The sequence below is a fragment of the Chenopodium album genome, chromosome 17, assembly GCF_948465745.1.
Source record: "Chenopodium album chromosome 17, dcCheAlbu1.1, whole genome shotgun sequence".
Taxonomy (NCBI): domain Eukaryota; kingdom Viridiplantae; phylum Streptophyta; class Magnoliopsida; order Caryophyllales; family Amaranthaceae; genus Chenopodium; species Chenopodium album.
This window is the reverse complement of record NC_137850.1, coordinates 41,922,208-41,941,453: the sequence shown is the minus strand read 5'-3', so window position 1 is coordinate 41,941,453 and position 19,246 is coordinate 41,922,208. Positions and strand designations below refer to the sequence as shown.

Sequence of the window (19,246 nt, the reverse complement as noted above, 5' to 3'; positions counted from 1 at the left end):
GTGGATCAGTGACCATGAGGTTACTTGGCAGCTGTGTTGAACATCGGGTCAGTGATGTTTGTTTGTGCTATGGTCATAGTGGCTGTTTTGATGGGGTGTAGCTGAGAGGAGTATTATGTTTGTCGAAGGTTTTGGAAGTCGATTTTGGAATGAAGCTGAGAGAGGGAATACCGGAATATGGTGGTTGAAGGTGCTTGGAATAGAATAGAATACAGGGTCACTCGTTATACACCATTGCACATCTTATAACTTTCAATAGCTAAAATATAAATAGTGGTCATACAAGCTATATTAAAATACAGATCTCCTCTTCTACTTATTTCCTGCTGGATTTTCACACCGCAGAAGAATTATTTTCAGAGTTTAACCTGTTAGATGAAGATGGTATCTGTAAACTGTTTTCATCCTCACATTCTGAGACAGAGAAAGGGATCATATCCCTGTTGTGATTAATCTCTTCTGCTTCCTGTAAACAAACTAGGCTCTCCTTGTATGGAAGAACTTGCAATATATTAATAAACCCGCGAGCTTGAAGATCTTTCATGTCTTGTGCAACGGGATTGTAGGAAACTAGATTTCTTTCAGCATGTTCCAAAAGAAGCTCGCCATTCTTCCAAAACCCCAAGGGCGCTGCTACCCCCAATACGGGTCCTATAGTTAGTTGCTTCATCCAAGACTCTCTAACACCATACTCGCCCAAAACCCACACATCGAAACTTTTACTTACTCCTCCAAGAGGGTAATCATGAATGAAAGCTAGGTTGTTCTTTATGGATGCTAGACACCCATGTACTCTCTTTGAAGGGATGCCATTATAATAAGGGAGTTGGGTCTTTGTGAAAACCTCGTTCTTCATGTTGAACGAGAAAATCACTTTCTGTACATGGTTATCAATCTCAAACCAGCTAAAAATACCGTCTATTGAGGGGCTTGAAGACGAGCAAGGTAGATTCCCAGTTGGCTGAAATTCCTCCCCAACATCAATCTCCTTCCACTTGTTGGTGCTCAGTGTGTATAGCTCCGCGTGAGCTATAGTTGAAGACGAGGGCAAACACATGTGCTTGAATGCCAAAACCTTGTACTCATTCCTTTCATCATCAAGCCCAAAACCAACACACAAGTCGAAAGTGTATGCATCAAGAGGAGACTTAACATGAGACTTCGGAAGGTTTTTCAGCAGTCGGTTTGCAGGATTCCATAGTGATATTGCACCATCTTTAGCATCAAAGACACAAAAGATCCCATTACAAGGTCCTAAAATATGTGCAAAACTACGGTTTTCTTCATTTGAACTAGGAAAAGATAGTTGAAAATGCTTATTTTTGATGTGAAGTGTCTCAGAAGAGATCAATGAAAGTACTTGCCTCTTTGGTGGTTTAACATGGCTAATTAGAAGAAGCTCATGATTGTTTGAGCTTACAAAGTGCTTGAGCATGAAGCGCGAATCAATAATATGAGCATACCATGATTTCGATACACATTTGAATCGTTGCAGGGACTTAACAGGCAGCCTTAGTAGGATCTCTGAAATCAAGTCTTCTGGTAGTGTAACAAGGATTGACATCTTCAATTTTCTCTAGCTTGTCTTTGCTGTTGGTGATTTTGTTTGCTTGATTGTTGTGTCTTTTAAGTGTAAATTTATGGAAGTTGTCAATGAGAAAAAAAAAAGTAGGATTTGAAAGGTTCTAAATCAATAAGCAACCTTTTAATTTGTTGACAAAGGAAAAGTTAATTAGAAATGTCATTTTCAAATATTTGTTCAACCACCTTATCCTAATAAGAAGAAAAAAAAATATTAGTGCATTTTCGTCCGCAATCAAGAGCACAACTTAAACCATAAAAATAAAAATCATATATACATAGTGTTTTAGACTTTAGAGGCATTTTTTTTTTTTAGGTTATTTGTCAGGACGTTTTTACCATTTTAGAGATATTTTTACAAGTTTTATAATTGTGTCTTGAGAAAAAGGAAGATAAAAAACCTGTTAAAATAAAGTACTCGTAACAAGTATAGAGATGAGAATATTTTGCAATTTTAATTTATTTTTTTTAAATTTTACATTTTAGGCAATCAAGCAATGCATGTTGTTGTCCATTATCTTGGTATATTAATGCCTTTTAAAACAAAACAAACGGGGAAGATAATTACGCAAACATAACTTGTACAATTATTTCAAAATTCATAATGCTTTTCATCATGCATGACTTCATTCGGTTCTTTTTAACTTGAAGATGACACATGACATACGTGCAATGAATTACTTATGGCTTAAATAATAAAAACAGGACAATTTGAAAATTAATTATAATATTATACAAACTGAATTGAATACAATAGTCAGTAGGAAGTAATTGATAAACAGGGAGAAGGTAGGAGGAACTGGGAGTTAAGACAACTTTAAAAGGTTTGGGTTGCAAGAATTCCAATTCTGTAAGGAAAGTAATATTGAGGAGATCTTCTTGTAATATTCTTATTCTTTCGTCCGTTTTAAATACTCCGTAATAATTAGTTTTTGGTTCCGGACAATGCTCAAGTCATTACATAAAAGTAGCAATTGTATGTGTACTTCATGATTACTTAATCTTTTGTTGATTAATTAAATTCTATTTTTTCTTATTTTATTCACTAAATTTTGGACCTTTCTTTGCAAAATAGACATAAAATAATACGACATAGCTTACTATAAGTATATAAAACATTTGTAATATAAATAAACAAGAAAAAAAAAATGAAAGAAAAGAAAAGAGGAGATTGATCAATGCATATATGTAGCTTAAGATTCAAGAAAGATTAATCTTAACTAAATTATCTTCATTTGATTTAAATAAATCAAATCAAATAATTAAATGAGTACAACCTTATAATTCCTTTAGGGAGCCTATTTTCAGATTCAGGAAACAAAAACTACATATATAGGAAAATATTCTCATGCAATAAAGAAAGATAAAAAAATACCTAGTCCATATTTTTTTTATTTGCCATTTTTGGGCTTAATTAACTACTATATAACAAAAGAGTGTATATGGACTAATTTTAGAACCAAAATCCAAAACCCATATTAGAAATTTAATTCTTTGGATTGGCAGGCGACGCGTTGCTGATGGGTGCATTGTCTGGGGTGGTGCTGGGTGTATTGCTTGGGGTGGTGGTGGTTTCGGTCGTGGTGCCAGCAGTAGGGTTGCTGCCTGCTGCATCACTGGTGTTGTTTAATCCCAAAGTGCTCTTTACTGTTTCAGCTGCTCCTGTTGCAAGGCTCTTCACTTGCTCCCCTGTCTGTGTAATATAGATATTTTAGTTTTAATTAGCTCAAAAATTATTTCCAACAAAGTTATATTAAAAATACAATAAGGCACTTATATATATATATATATATATATATATATATATATATATATATATATATATATATATATATATATATATATATATATATTGCCTAGTTATTTAGATCACTTAAACACTTAAAGTTTAAAATGTAATAGAATATTTATTTATAGATAGAGGGATCGCAGTATGATATAAGAACATTTATTAATAAACGGAGGGAGTATGTTATAATTTTTTTTTGAAAACTCGGAATGAGATTATAACAGACTTGCCTGTTGAAGAATCTGAGTGGCTTGTTGAGCAGATCCTGATGCTGCACTGCTGACTTGGGCCATAACTCCTTCACTCTTCTCCTGAAATATATATCAGATTAAAATTAATAATTAAGGCCTCATGAAATAATAATAATAAAATTAATAATAATCCTAATATACATGAAATCGACGAAAAAACGAGGCTAGATCAATTAATTAGAACAAATTTTATACCTGAGCTTGGGTAGCAGCCTCATTGGCTTTTTGGCTGATTTCTTGAGTTTGTTGGTTGCTTGCCATTTTGTTTGCAAAGTCTGAGCTTAGAAGAGATGTAGATTTTGATTGTGAAACTTAAAAGTTCAAAAGATATTTGATGTTTCTTACAATAATGCAAATTAGAGCTGTATTTATAGTGATGATTATATATCTCAAAGCACCAATGAAACTATTTTTGGGGTGTTTACTGCATAATTTTCTCTAACAATTTGATGGTAATTAATGGTGTTTGTTGCGGGAAATGGGGTTTATTGTTAATTGTTAAGCCATCTTTTGACCATTTCACACAAAAGTGCAAGTATTCACCATTGTGCATGCTTCTTGGTCAAATTATTATCTAATTTTTTTTGATCAATATTAATATCATTATTACTATTTTTTTTTTTCTAGAAAACAATTATGTGTATACTATCAAGTATCAACCACCTTTACCTGTCTCCATTAAAAAACAGAAAAAACAAAAATATAACCTTTAATTATCCCTTTAATGCATTATTCTCAATTCTTAATCTATAATAACCTAACTTCAGTGTACAAGCATAGTATTCTGGCTAGAGCTTCCCTCCCGATTCTAGGAGGTCCTAAGATCGATTCTCACCCCCGCCCTCGTGGCTCTCTAAACAAAAAAAAAAAAAAAAAAAAAGGTATTCTGGATTAATGTTAAGAAACCATGCTTCAAGAAACAAAATTAAAAGATTCAGCCATTTCTCAAGTTAGATTATACCTTCTTCTGTTCAAGGAGTCAATAGATGAATTATCAAACTTATTTCCATTTATCATTCAAAGAGATTACATTAAAGTTCTGAAAATTATTACATTCTCCAGTACAAAATACCATAAGAGAAATGTCTTAATTACAAGGATCATGTTGGTATTTGTTGAGGAATATTGGTTTAAACTGTTGATGAAGAATAAGTAAGTGTTCTTAGATACGAGAAGATGACAGGAAACAAACTTCGTAGGTATTTTACGTACACAAACGAGAGCACAGCTAAAGGCCTCCACAAGCACAAATTGTGCCTCATGGTCACCCATAGAGTGCTTCAATGAGAGCAAGTATCAACTGGATAAAGGTCGTGAGACTTAGAAGTTAGAAGACAATCAGTCCTTGGTGCATCAGATGAATGTATCAAGCTTTGTGTTTCAGATCCAGACATTTGTTTTAGCGGCTGCTTCTTAGATGTCTGATAAAACCACTCATGACTATATACCTTATTGGGCTCCAGAATTAGTTCTTGTACCGCAGTGTTTCCTTCAAGCATGTTCAGTGCCTCAGACATCGTAGGCCTAAGTGCTGGAGACGGATTTGTGCATAATAGTGCTATCTGAATCATAATTGACGCTTCTTCTTTGTTGTAATCAGTTCCTAATGTTGGATCCATCAACTCCATTAAGTCTCCTTTTTGTTTCAGAACATAGGCCTGGAAATTATGAAGATTGATATAAATGATATCTTTTCCATTTAGAATGCAGAACATTATCCTGCATAACAAAGAAGTATATGGCTAAAGAAATTAAATTTACCCAATCAAGGAGACAAAAGTGATCTTCACTAGGCTCAAATTTCATGTTGCTTCTTCCGGCCACGACTTCTAATACAACAACCCCAAAGCTGTACACATCAGCTTTAGGTGTCAAATAACCCCACAATGCATATTCTGGAGCCATGTATCCTCTGCAAACAAACAAAAATTCCTAGTTCAAAGAATGAATTCAAAGATTGCCTTTGCCCCTTAATCAGAGTTAACCTCTCATCTTCATTAATTCATTGACCGATATATTACTATCATTTCCATATAATGATATCATCATTTAAAAAAATTACATAGTTTGCCATCCCAAGAAACAAGTGCAGGAGACTAGATAATGGTTATACTATGAATTACAGAAAATAGATCAGCCATCTTATAATGTACATAAGATTTGAGTAATAGAAATTAATAATAAGAAAAAGTAGAAATACTTTGGACAAGGTCTTATGAACTCTATGATAAAGACAATAGAAATTTAAAGAGTTAGCTTACATTGTTCCAGCAATTCTAGTGCTAATGTGTGTAACCTCCTCTTCATTAAGCCTTGCCAACCCAAAGTCTGAGATTTTTGGGTTAAGGTTGCGATCAAGCAATACGTTTGTAGCTTTGATGTCCCTATGAACAATTTTTATCCTTGATTCTTCATGTAAGAAAGCTAAACCTTTAGCTATCCCAATGCAAATCCTTTTCCTTATAGGCCAATCAAATTTTAATCGGCCATCATCTGGACCTTCATTTAGAAAACAACTAGTAAGTTAAAATCTTTGCGGACTACTTTACAACTATGACTCCACTCGGAAGGAGTGCCTGCATTGCAAAGTCTGTACTCTTGTACTCTTTGCAATGCAAACAGGATAAAGAGAGAAACACAATATAACTCCTTACCAAACAAAGCATGTCCAAGGTCTTTGTTCACCAAGTATTCATACACCAGGAAAAGTTGGCTTGTATCGACACAACATCCATACAATCTCACAAGATTTGGATGGCACATACTAGAAATCATGCCAATTTCATTCACAAATTCTCGATTTCCTTGGGAAGATTTGGCTGAAAGTTGTTTCACAGCAATATGGGTACCATCTAACAGGGTTCCCTACATAAGAGTTGGTATAAATTTTTGTGCTTTTCACTCCCCAAGTTGTCCATGACTTATAAGTTGAATAATTACACACCAACACTGTAATTCATTAAGCAAAAACAAAGTACTTAGTAACATACCTTGTACACAGATCCAAACCCACCTTCTCCTAGCTTATTAGCAGTATTAAAGTTGTTACAGGCAGCCTTGATTTGCTTATAAGTGAAAAGACCAATTTGTGGATTCAGTACACGGAGCTCTGAGCACAAATCAATAGTATTCAGAAAGGTACAATTCTACAAGTAATTAAATTAAATAGGAAGTAAACTAAGTGGTACATTGATAACATAAAAATTTGAACAATCACTATTGTTTTTTTGCTCATGTTGTGGATTATCTGCAACTTGCAGTGCTCTTATTTTCTTATATGCTCAAGATCATTTTTCGTGCCCCTGTCTACGTGATTAAAGACAGGTGATTTGAAAGTATAAAAGATGTGGATGGTCATTTAAGGCATATTAAACAGTAAAATTAATTTGTTCATCAGTTGAATTCTAATAAACATGTTAATGTAGCGATAAGTTAGAAACACTTTCAACTACAAGTCTGTAACATCTCACATAAGTAAAATGTTCCTACATCACAGGTAGCACAGCACACACTGACCTTGTTCCCTTGATTTTATAATTTCCTTATGGCGTTTCCACCAAAAAGCAACTAGTGCAATTCCAATGAGGAACGATGTAGCTGCTACTAGAGCCCACATGACTATTTTCCAGTCAAAAGGAGGGTTGAACTCTGCCCAAAGAAAAAAATTAACACTTACTAATTGAACCTTAAAAAAAAAACCTTATTTCTAGACAATTAGGTTGATACACAAACAAATTTAACCACTCTATCAATGTCATGCCCCAATTTTGAAAAATTAGGAAACTTATGGCAGAAGATGTACTTGCTAATTTTACAGTTCATTTGATCAATGGTAATGATGCAATAATTAATTTATTTCATGAGTACAAAACAATAGGATTAAACGTTTCCTTAAAAAATGACTTAAAATGAGCACAAAATTTCTATATGATGCTTGACTTACGCGACTCTACTGAAATAGCTGAAATAAGAGGTCCATAATTTCCTTTTAGTGGAATATTTGTGCTCCCTTTTCCAGCATAGTAGAAGCGAATTTCTATTGTTGAATTTGTTACTGATATGTTACTGAAAACTTTCTTGAAAGCCTTATGTGTTCCATTAGCTTCCTTTACAATATCAAAATCCTTGAAATATAGCTTTTCCTGCACAATGTAGTCCAACTCTTTAGATGCAAATTTCTAAAAATTCCAGCAATTTTATGATCATTAATAGGACTGAGATAAGTAGACAGTATTAAACAACCTGGATAAAAATATCAAACACCCGCCTTCCTATACTTGTGTATGTATCATCATCTGTAAAGACGATTTCAGAAAAGTAAAGGGTCACACTGTAGTTCCCTTTTGCCAGGCAACGGCCATAGTAAGTTAGAGACGTAGCAGAGAGTCGTGCATCTTTATACAGCCCTTCATCACTCTTTCCTATTACCTTAGAAGTATTTTGCGCTATATAATTATTTGTATAACTTTCAGGTTTCCAGAATTCTCCACTACTACTGAATCCCCAGTCAGGCTGGTTATGAAAAAATGTAGCAGCACCATTTTTCTCATCATCTTGCTGATAGGTGATCTTTCCTATTCTGGTTTCTGGTCCCCCGCAGTTAATATGCAATGAATACCGAGCTTCACAAGTACAATAATACATGTAAATGAAACCTTGACCATAATCTTTGACTAATATATAAGATTTTTACAAAAAAAAAGTTTTGTAGAATTTAGCATCATTGATGTTAAACACAATTTTTCATATGTGGCTGGCCACACCGTGTGGTCGGGGTTACTAATTCAAGAGTTACTTATTCAGAGGTTACTTATTTTGGGATTACTCAGATGGTCAAGGGTTACTTATTCAAGAGTTATTTGGACGGTCAGGGGTTACATTCACACAGAAAACGCACTAACCGACTCACTAACCCCAGAATAAATAACCTTCGACCGACTGAGTAACTTCTGAATAAGTAACCCTTGAATAAGTAACTGCGTCCACACAGTTTGGAACACTGAATCTTAAAATATAAATTTGAGTATCATTATCATACTAAAATAGTATCTCTATGACTAAGGATATTACAAATTTAGAATTTATAAGCGGTGAACTAATAGTCCGTATAGATTACGTTTGGATAACAATAATGAAGAGAAAGGAAGGGAAAGGAAAAAGAGGAAAGGGAAAGGGAGGGAGAAGGTGACCTTTTATGTTCCTTCTAAATCTCTCCAACAATGGAGGGATTTGGTGTATAAATGGAGAAGGAAAATGCATCCCTTCTTTTCTCTTCTCTTCCTTTCTCTCCATCCAAACATAGTGTAAGACTAAAGACTAGAAACATTGTTTGGATTGAGAGAATTGGAGGGAAAGGAAGAGAAGGGATTCATCCCCCTTTCTTTGAATACCTTTTGGTAGGAGGGAAAGGAAAGGAAATGGAAAGATCCATTTTCCCTCCATCTTTAATAAAACAAATCCTTCCAATGTTGGAAAGATTTGGAGGGAAAATGTGACCTTACCTTCTCCCTCCCTCCCTTTCCATTCCTTCCCCTTCCTTCTTTTTCCCTCCCCTCCCTTTCTCGTCTACTTTGTTATCCAAACATACCGTAATGAAGAAGCCAGCACAGTGCACTTACACTTTGTTTGGATAGAAAAGTGGAAGAGAAAGGGAAGGAGTGAAGAAGAAGAAAAGGGGGGGAATGGAAGGGGAGGAGAAGGTAAGGTTACATTTTCCCTCCAAAACTTTCCAACATTGGAAGGATTTAGTTTATTAAAGAGGGAGGGAAAATGAATCCTTCCATTTCCCTTCCCTTCCCTCCTACCAAAAGGTATCCAAAGAAGGGAAGATGAATCCCTTCTTTTCTCTTCTCTTCCTTTCCCTCCAATTCTCTCAATCCAAATAATGTGTAAAAAATAGCCTTTGCTATCAATCAAATAGAGCATATACCTTTTGGACATCTTAAGCTCTTCAAGCATGCACTTGAATCTCTATGTCAATTGTCATTAAGGATATCAATAGTCAAGAACGGGACAAAGAATGTATACCAAATCTATTTAAACAATATCTTAAACTTACAAGGTTGTACGCCTTGCATTGCTCCTGTACGAGTTTCTGAAGAAAAGAAAAGACGAGAGTGTATCTTATTAAGCTAAGAATTAAGTGCGAGATGAAGATAAGAAATTGCAGCAGAATAGACTGCATAAAACTTACATAGTATTTTTGCCACAAAGAGGTTCTTTAGGGTCATCAGTAAAATTGTTGTACGAAATGTCTATGTGGCTGAAAGCACAATTGTCATGTCATCAGGAGAATATTTATTTGCTCAAAATAGCAACAAAATTAGCATGAACAAATGAGCATCATACAATGTTGGCCAGCATTTCCACTCCTAGCAGAAACTCATGAAAATTTGTAACTTGAGTGACAAAACCATGTTACAGACGCAATTCTCTTTTGATTCATCACTTAATCTAGAAAGCTATTCCTCTGTCTTCAAAAAGCACTTTCCTTTTCGGTCTGCTTTGATATTAATTTAACGCTCTGTTTAAGGATACAACTAACCCAGTCTCAAGTGGGGGGGGGGGGGGGGGGGATTAATGTTCTTCTTTCTCGTCAACCTCAACCATGGAAAAGACACAATCAATCCTGATCTGAACGAAGAAGGGCTAGTGGTGGAGTAATCACTCAAGATATTTTATCAAAATATCAACTATAAATTCAATAAAATAGTGGAATTACTCACCAAATTGCTCTGTTTTAATCCTCTAAGGAATTAGGTATCAATATAAGATCAAACAGAAATCACGTCTAAAATTAAAAGGTTTTGGTTATACTCCCTCCGTCCACAAATATTAAAGAATTTAGTAGGGTGTGGTGAAATAGTGAGAAAAGAAAAGGTTAATGGAGGGATCTAGAACACATTGGTTGAGTGTAAAATTTAAATAGGATCACAGGAAGATTATTTGTGGACAGAGGGCGTACTAATTAAGGGTAAAGATCATACATAGTATCATCTGCATCTGCAATCCAGTTGGGAATAGGTCCATTTAGCATATTTCCAGTTAAATGCCTGAAAGAAGAAAAAAAAAAAAAAAAGGAATCATCATTACTCGCCAAAAGAAAATCTTACAACCGATTCATTTCTGGTTCACTTGACAGAAGCCAGACTTATGCTGCAAATAAGTGTAGGCTCCAGAAGAAGTTACCGCCAAACAAAGTCCAAAACACACTGTAGAAGCTCTTGTAAAACATGAACGATTGACAAGATTCCAAGCACACGAAGCTCACAACGTATACAGCTAAGTCAAAGAGAGAAATCACAGATTCACAGTTCCCATCCTTTGGCTTTCAGGTCAAACAACCCTTTTGGTAGTGTAGGAATCAATGGCATAATGATCACAATTTTGAATTTTTTCAACATTAGTCTATGACAGTGTCCAATTGTTCATGGTAACACACCTCCATCCTTGAGTTTTATGTGTTTAAATCATTACCACTCAGTATCACTTTAGAGATGGTATCTAGGGGTTGAATATAATAACCATGGACATTGAAAAACGGCTTTTCTTATTAATTGACATAAAAAACTCGTTACCATTACCACAAGTTGTTACCGCAAAAGGGACTGGATAGGTACATCTGTTGCTGAACTAGTTCTATGCTCTATTTACTTGCACCTACCCCTTACTTTTTAAGGGTTCCAATGCTAAAGTGGGTTTTCAAGGCCAGTTGAGACAAACGCGGTTATGATCATATAATGCCAACTGAACAGCCACAATAATTAGGTGCTGCAATTTGTTGGTATTACATCTTCTAAGCTCTGAATACACCTATTTCAGACTGTTAGAATTATATTAGTTTCATAAAAAATCTTATTATCTTTCCTTTATAAAATTTAATGATATTGGGATGATCGAGATCATAAGTTGTGTAAGATTGATTGGGACTTTGGGAGTGCTTACAAGTGTTCTATATAAAAGAGAGTTGGAACAGAGCCTGTCAACCTGTTGAAGCTAAGATCGCTGCAAAATAACACAATAAATGAAAAAAAATAACTTCAGAAACAGGGATACGTTTATACGTACGATCATAATAGCCATATAAGAAGTGTGGGATGGAAAAGTATACATGAATATTAATTTCTTCAAGGATCTAATATCTGGGGGTATTTCACCAGTAATATTACAGCTCCTCAAAATCCTATCACAAAACAAATTACTTGCTTAGGTTGATGTTTAAGTTGTGCAAAAACTACTTTTGCTCCTTGAGTTTTTATTTCAATAAAAATAACAAAACATGACTCACAGTGTAGTTAAGTCTCCCATATTTTGTAGTGATGGAAAATTAGAACCTTCTCCGCCCAAATCACTGATTCTCCTGCAGAAAAAGTACAAGAAATCAATACTGCCATTCTATCTGTCCATTGAAGCATAGATAATAAGCTAGATTTTATCTTGACAAGATCATTAGAAAGAAATTATTCACATCACAATAAACATTGTCATCATGTTCAAAGAAAGGTAATTTTATTAAAAAGTATGGGCTTCATCTTACACTAATAGAAAGGTTTGTTTTACACTATCTTCTAAAAGAAAATTCTTTATTTGAGAAAAGAAGTATACATATAAAAGGAGGCCAAAGAGTCCTCTGAAAATAAGTAAATAAGAAGTGTGACAATCATGCAGCACATCAAGGAACACATCCAGTAGAGGAGAAATTGGAGAATGTTGAACTCCTTTAAGAAAAGAATTCATCATAAAAAAAAATATGAGAAACATACATAATAAAGTAGAATTACTTACAAGTCTTTTAATTTGTGCAGAGTAAATATGTCAGATGGTATCGGCCCCTCAAAGCCACTGCCTATCATATATCTGCCGAGTGTCCACGGTGACGCTAAGACGGATCAAAACCATGATTGGAACAATTTTGCATCATTCGGATTTTCAAGGAAGACAACTTACAAGTATTGAAGTTCTGAATAATGCTTTATAAAATCAGGTAAGCTTCCGTTGAAGTTGTTGCTACTTAATAGACTAGCAATTACACCACAAAAAGAAATGATTGAGAAAGAGGAGACGGATAAATATGTACAAAAGCTTTATGCATATAGTTAAACTCTCCAATGTAAAAACTACTTACAGTATTGTTAAATTTCTCAGATTCTTCAACTCCAAAGGCAAATGTCCTGTAAGTTTGTTGTCACTTAATATTCTTTCATCAACAAGGGAAGAGACACAAGTTCCGGTGTTAATGATCATGTAACAGATGAAAATTTAGAATGAATAAATGTGGCCTATCACTAAAAAAAGAAAAACGAAAAAGGTACCTACAAGTTGGTTAAGCTGACCAAGTTCCCAAGTTCAGCAGGAACAGTTCCATTAAAGTGATTGCTCTCAATGCTTCTGATGTTCATACACAATTTGAGAATCAGGTAAGATATATATGCTACATGTTTGTGCTTTCACTTAAAGAGGGCAATAGGGAGAACAAGGAGGATACAGCTGTGTAAGAGTGGTGATTTTTCCCAAATACTTTGGAATTGGTCCTGATAGTCGATTGGCAAACAGAGACCTGTAAATAGAATAGATTGCAAAAACAAGACATTAAGAAAATATGAATACATGTGAAAAGGAAATACATGTTTTCTTACACAAAATTCAGCTTTGTATCAATCCATTCAACTGGCACTGTTCCAGTAAGGACATTACTCGAGAGATCACTGATTAAAACAAAATAAGGGGGACAAGTTAATGGCTTCCTGAAGTATCAATGACCATATATGCACAAAAAAAAAAAAAAAAAAAAAAAAAAAAAAAAAATCACAGGGGGCTGTTCTTACATGGTCTTAATGTAACGCAGCTTGGAGAGGGATTTCGGAAGGACACCAGCAAGGTTTTGCCCCTTCCAGTGACTTTATGCAAGAAATAAGCTTTAAGTTAGACTATGTCATCTACGAAAATCATAGAATAATTACCAAAAATGCTGGCACATGAAGAACAGAAATGACTGCAGGGTTGGTATTTACAGAGTATTTCTATTTCTCTATCTTAAACAATTTTTTCTTCAGATGAAGAGATTCTTTAAGTCAGACAGCTTGTTCATTCAGATAACATACTCATGGGTCGATTGGATATAATCTTCTTTAGAAAGGATTAAAAGCGTTTTTGGAGCACTTAAAGCCATGGCTTTAGATGCTTGGGGTAGGTTTGGAATCCTTAGGATAGTGTATTGTGACAAATGGGAAAAGATCAATGCACAAAGGTCAACTTTATTGATTTTAAGAGATGAGACCATGATATGGATTAGTCATTATGGCTGATCCCTTTTGATCTTTTTAATCCAATCAAGGTTTATGATTCCTCCTCCAAAGAGATCCATTGGAGGATCCTACCCTTTTACCTTTATAGTTTCTTGGATTTAAAACCTCGTAACACCTTAGTGAGATCCCACTCTGGTTCTTGGTGATCCACACCAATTCTAGCCAAGTTTCCGCTTTTATTTTCTGTCTAAGCTTCAATAATTTTACATCACATCATAAGCTCTTTAATATAAAAGAATATGAGCCAAGTTTATCCAAAAACACGACTTAGTTGCTCCGTAATAATAGAACTTATTTAAACTAAATATGTACTTATTAATCAAGTTGAATAGAACACATACACTCTTAATAACCTTTCTTTTTTTTTTTTTTTTTTTTTTCCTTTTTAATGTCAAGTACCACCGGAGGGATATGGCATGGCTAATGTTAAGGTATACCTCGAACAAAGCTACTCTGTGAGTTAAGAAACAAAGGATAATATAATCACTAGACTGAGAACTAATTCAAAAAATCAAAATGAATAAATAAATCTATGTATCAAGTGCCAAAGCCTAAGCAAGCAACTTGTATGTTTGAGCAACTTACATATCTGTGATATGCCATGTGCCATTTAGGCATGTGCAATTGACCAAATTGATATACCTCTTCCTAGTTGGGTCATCTTTTGATTTCCAGCAAGTGTTACTTGCGCTCTGGCTACAAGGATCTGTTGAGCAATCTGAGTCATTTTTTCGCACTTCTCTGGCAATTTGATGAAGACTTTCCACTGCACACACCAAACAAGATATAAATACATCACTTTGTGATCGTGAGAGAAGTTAGTAAATGGTGATCCATTTGACTTCTTCCATTTATCTTGTCAGTTGTGCTAATAAAAGTTAAGTTAGAATGAACCAGCTCATAGGAGATCAAGAATTCAGACATTTGACAAGAAAAGAAATGTGATGCTAGTTGGAAATAGAACAAAGACAGCCAAGTTGGGATGATTTCTGTAAACAATAGAACAGATGGCACTCGATACAAACACCAAATTAGTATCCTGTGTGCTGATCATGGATTCATTTTGGTATCGTATAAAGTTATCATTTGCAAATTACAATGTCTACTACCATAACCAACATACCTCCATTCTCTTCACCTTTAAACTTTAATAAAACAAAAGTGTAAGATAAGATCTAGCAAGGGATCAACCACTATGGACCAACTTTTTTCTATAAAGTTTAACTCGTTATATAAAAAGGGAACTTGAAACATCAATTCGAAGGTTAGCAACTTAGCCTTACAGGAACCATCATGGTATAACCAACAAACTCTCCACGTTCTAGGAAGGGTTGAAAAAATATAACAAAAGCATATGCTAAGGCCTAATAGAGACGCATTATAATATACAAGAAGGACTAACATTACATGTTTACAACCAATGCTTGTCCTTGTTTTGGGAAAGCATTGATGGTTGAATTGGATTCTCCTTCTCGACCCTTATGCACCATGCTTAAATCATGCATGCTACATACTTCCTAAGTTCCTATGTTCCATAGAGTATTCCCCACTTTTCTTTTTGGGTGTCCATTTGAGTTTGCTTTATACCATAAGTTTTTGAGTGCATCTCAGCACATAGCTCCTATGTATTTACAAAAGATATAGTAGGATAAAAATGTAAATTTGGCAAGCTGACTTTACAGTGGTACATTATAATGTACCATTATGTATGTATAATGTACTATTAAATTATAATTTGTCTGAATAATACTTTTTGTGTACTATTATGCATGTAGTGGTACTTTATACCATCTTATACGTTGAATATTTTTCCCCAAAAGACTTACCACCTGTCATCTATTTACATGTAATGGCACATTTTTCATCCTATACGTTTGTTAAACTAATAGGAGCTATGCGCTAAGGGTTAACCTAAGGCCCCGTTTTGTTTGATGTAAAATGTTTTCATGGAAAATGATTTTTCCATTTTTTTCCCATTTTCCTTTGTTTGGTTTGTTAAGGGGTGGAAAACAATTTTTCCAAGGGTGAAAAATTTCGTCCTTAATGATGGAAAACATTTTCCATCTTAAACCAAGAAAAGCTACATTTTCCTCTCTCCTCCTTACCTCCTTTTTTACTTCCCTCTCATTCATCCTTACATTTTCACTCCTATTTTTTATTTTTCTTGAACTTTTCTTGTATGCAACCAAACAAAGGAAAACAAATTTGCAATTGTGCTTTTTCTTAAAAATATGTTTGCCATAAAAACTGATTTTTCATTGAAAATGTTTTATATTAAACCAAATAGGGCCTAAGCTTTTAACACTTTACTCTCATACAGACATACAGTGTCTTTGGTCCCACCAATTTTCTTATGAACTCCACAAGCCAAAAACTAAAAAAAGTAGCTAGTACATTTTTTTATATGGGCAAACAAAAGGAAACCAAAGGAGTACCTAAGCTCAATTCACAACTACAGTACAAATTTTTACATGTATTAGCCTCAAAACAAAAGGGGCCAAAGAGAAGCAATTTTATTGACCTTATCTTACAATTAACTCAAAAAAAAAAAAAAAAAAAAAACCTGATATGAATCTATCAGCCATGATTTAACTTATCTTGATGTATTAGCCTCAAAATAATCTATCCAGTTTTAATTCAATTATATTGTAGTTGTTAATTGAAAACCACAAGATCAGAAAATTTTAGATCACATCACATTAGGGTGAACTGGACATAGCCTAGAGATATCAAAATTCTACAAGTTTACTAATGTGTAATTAAAGATAGCAATGATAATTTTTTTTTGCACTGTTAAACATATAAAAAAGAAATGGGAAGAACAAAAAGGAAAGGAGAAGTACAGAGAAAAAGAAAGAAGTGAAAATAAATCAAGAAAGAAGATCGATAAAAGTCATAGGACTCATAAAGAGGATAGAATAACAAAGGCCTAGTGAATAGTGAAGAGTAGAAAGGACAAGATTTTCTATTCCATTAAAAGAAAATGGTTTCCTTTTGCAAAATAGCAATTTTACTAATTTTCACTCCTTTAAACCACCCCTCAAAAGAAAAAAGAAAAAAAATCGAGAAATATGTTATATCCAACCAAACACTCTCGTAGGCTCGTAGCAGCTTGTATATGTTAAATTCAAGTATAAAGCATACACTATGGGCGGAGTTTGTCCCTTTTTATTTGTCCCATACTCTTTCTTGGAGTATCTCGCATAGTCATATTATAACCCCGTGTACACAAATTTGGCTCATTTGTAATTAAGTGAACTTTGTTCTATGAAGTAATAAAAAAGAACGGAGGGAGTACATAAGTAGCATTTAATCAAGCATTTGATGGGCATAATGTTTAACAACACTCCCATAGTCCCAACTAATACAAAGTACTATAATAATACAGATTATTTCGACTATAAAAGTTGTTTTTATAGTATCTTTATTTGCAAATGATACAGTATATATTAGTACGGGTATATTCTAATTTACACAACAAATCAGGTACATAGAATGGAAAAAACAGAAAGAGTACCATAAATAAAAAAAATAAAAAAAAAGAATTAAACAGCTAACCTTCTTGAGTAGGAGTGGGAGAGCAATCACTGCAAACGCCAAAACCCATAAAAAAAGCTAGTAAAATTACAGCGGCTGTGAAACTGCTGAAACTCAAACTAGCTGCCATTTGCACAGTAGCTTATACTACGAAGAATAAGTTTTTTATTTTTTTTGGGATTGCGCTAATTTGATCATTTTGATGCTTCTAAAAGGCTTTAATTTATAGTAGTAATTGCAGACTTTGAAGTGCCAAGCCAAAGTCAAGTTTTTTCTTTCCCTCTTTTTCTCTTCCGTTTTACTGTGAGATGTGACTTTTGAAAAGGAAATAAAATTCATTTGATTTAAATTTCTGGATGAATAAAACTGACAATCGACTCAATTGAATTGAGGATGACTTTTGAATGGCCACAATAAAATTGTGGTCATTATATTAAATCAAATCATAATCGTTAATTTTAATTGATTAATGTGAACCGTTGATATGATTACTTTTTATTTTTTTAAAAAAAAAGAAATTTGAGCAAGATTTTTTTAAAAATACCACATTCTTATCAGTTTTCGATCTTATCAATTTCTTCTTACTCAGTAATTTTTTTCCTTTACTTCTTTGTTTTAAATTGGATACATATTGCAAAAAATTCAAGCAACCTTAATTGGATGCCAGATTCAGAGGCAACAATTGACTTGATCTAATGCCATATCAGTATATCACTATGCGCAAAAAGCACATACAAAACAGACATGCGGCTTTTGTTATCCCATCTATTGCGAGAAGACAACAATGGTTGAACTTGGAGCCAATAGCAAATAATTATAACCAGTATACGTGGATCACAGGCAAAGATTGAATCATTGAATGAAGAGAAGTAAATGGGAAAAAAATACAGACTAATCAATAAAGAAAAAACTGATCGTGATAGTTTTTACAACTTTTTTTTTTGTCAATTTTTTTAAAAATAAAATAAAAATAAACCATATCAACGGTTTAGGTTAGTCAATATAAATGAATGGTTGTGATTTGTTTTAATAAAATAACCACAATTTTATTGTAGCCATTTGAAAACTATCCTTGAATTGAATTCTAAGAAGTATTGAATTGAGCTGCGTTAGATTATTACGGAAAATGGATCAATTTCAAGCACAACTGATTTCAAGAGGGTTATTATTACGGGTTTTTCGACATATATTCCTGATTTTTTTTTTTTTTTTATTCAACGTTTACTCGTGAACTTTTTAAAATTCATCATATACCCTTATGTTTTAAAAAAATGCACCATATACTTTGATGACTAATGATTGTAAACTTTGTTAATCATTAGGGTTAATTATGATTAGAAACTACCCTAAATACTTTATACCTCCGAAGTCCCCTATATTTTTTTCCCACCCGCAAAACCACCCAAATTTCTTTTTCTTATCCTCAAAATCAATCATTCAGATATGATTATGGAGATTTGGAGTGGTTTCATGATTAGACAAAGGAGAAAAGTGATTTCAAGGATGGAGGGATAGACCTAATGTGGTTTCGATGCATAATTAATTAAATTCCACCCATCTTTTTGTCATTAGGGGTATATGGTGAATTTTTGTAACAATTCAGGGGTATATAGTGAATTTGAAAATTTTCATAAGTATACGGTGATAAACAAAAAAACTCAAGGATATATGGTGAAAAACCCGTTATTATTAACCCACTTTTAAAAGTGGGTTATTATTACGAGTAGTTTTTTTGTTTTATTTTCATTATTTTACAAGAATAGGGCATTTGATATGTGGGAGTG

At 33.8% G+C, this 19,246-nt stretch overlaps 2 protein-coding genes across 3 annotated transcripts; both read right to left on the bottom strand.

The window, feature by feature from the left end:
* Positions 1 to 132: 132 nt before the first annotated feature.
* Positions 133 to 1,672, bottom strand: LOC145588017 (F-box/kelch-repeat protein At3g23880-like). Its single transcript, XM_081644652.1, has one exon. It carries the CDS (start codon positions 1,562 to 1,564, stop codon positions 335 to 337), a length of 1,230 nt encoding a protein of 409 aa, XP_081500778.1. The 5' UTR covers positions 1,565 to 1,672; the 3' UTR covers positions 133 to 334.
* A 2,932-nt stretch (positions 1,673 to 4,604) lies between these two features.
* On the bottom strand, positions 4,605 to 17,808 carry LOC145589751 (putative LRR receptor-like serine/threonine-protein kinase At1g53420). 2 transcript variants are annotated; one of them, XM_081646435.1, is made up of 24 exons: positions 17,484 to 17,808; positions 14,511 to 14,691; positions 13,446 to 13,517; positions 13,257 to 13,325; positions 13,106 to 13,177; positions 12,937 to 13,008; positions 12,746 to 12,817; positions 12,568 to 12,639; positions 12,406 to 12,477; positions 11,909 to 11,980; positions 11,732 to 11,803; positions 11,566 to 11,625; positions 10,608 to 10,673; positions 9,815 to 9,883; positions 9,680 to 9,715; positions 9,551 to 9,591; positions 7,864 to 8,243; positions 7,565 to 7,763; positions 7,138 to 7,269; positions 6,612 to 6,730; positions 6,276 to 6,486; positions 5,883 to 6,120; positions 5,383 to 5,533; positions 4,605 to 5,279 (listed from the first exon to the last, which is right to left on the bottom strand). In XM_081646435.1, the coding sequence occupies exons 1-24, from the start codon at positions 17,590 to 17,592 to the stop codon at positions 4,902 to 4,904; spliced, it is 3,015 nt and encodes a 1,004-aa protein (XP_081502561.1). In that variant the 5' UTR covers positions 17,593 to 17,808; the 3' UTR covers positions 4,605 to 4,901. The 2 variants fall into 2 exon arrangements, with proteins under 2 accessions (XP_081502561.1, XP_081502562.1); XM_081646436.1 differs by having other exon boundaries at positions 14,568 to 14,691.
* Positions 17,809 to 19,246: the final 1,438 nt, after the last annotated feature.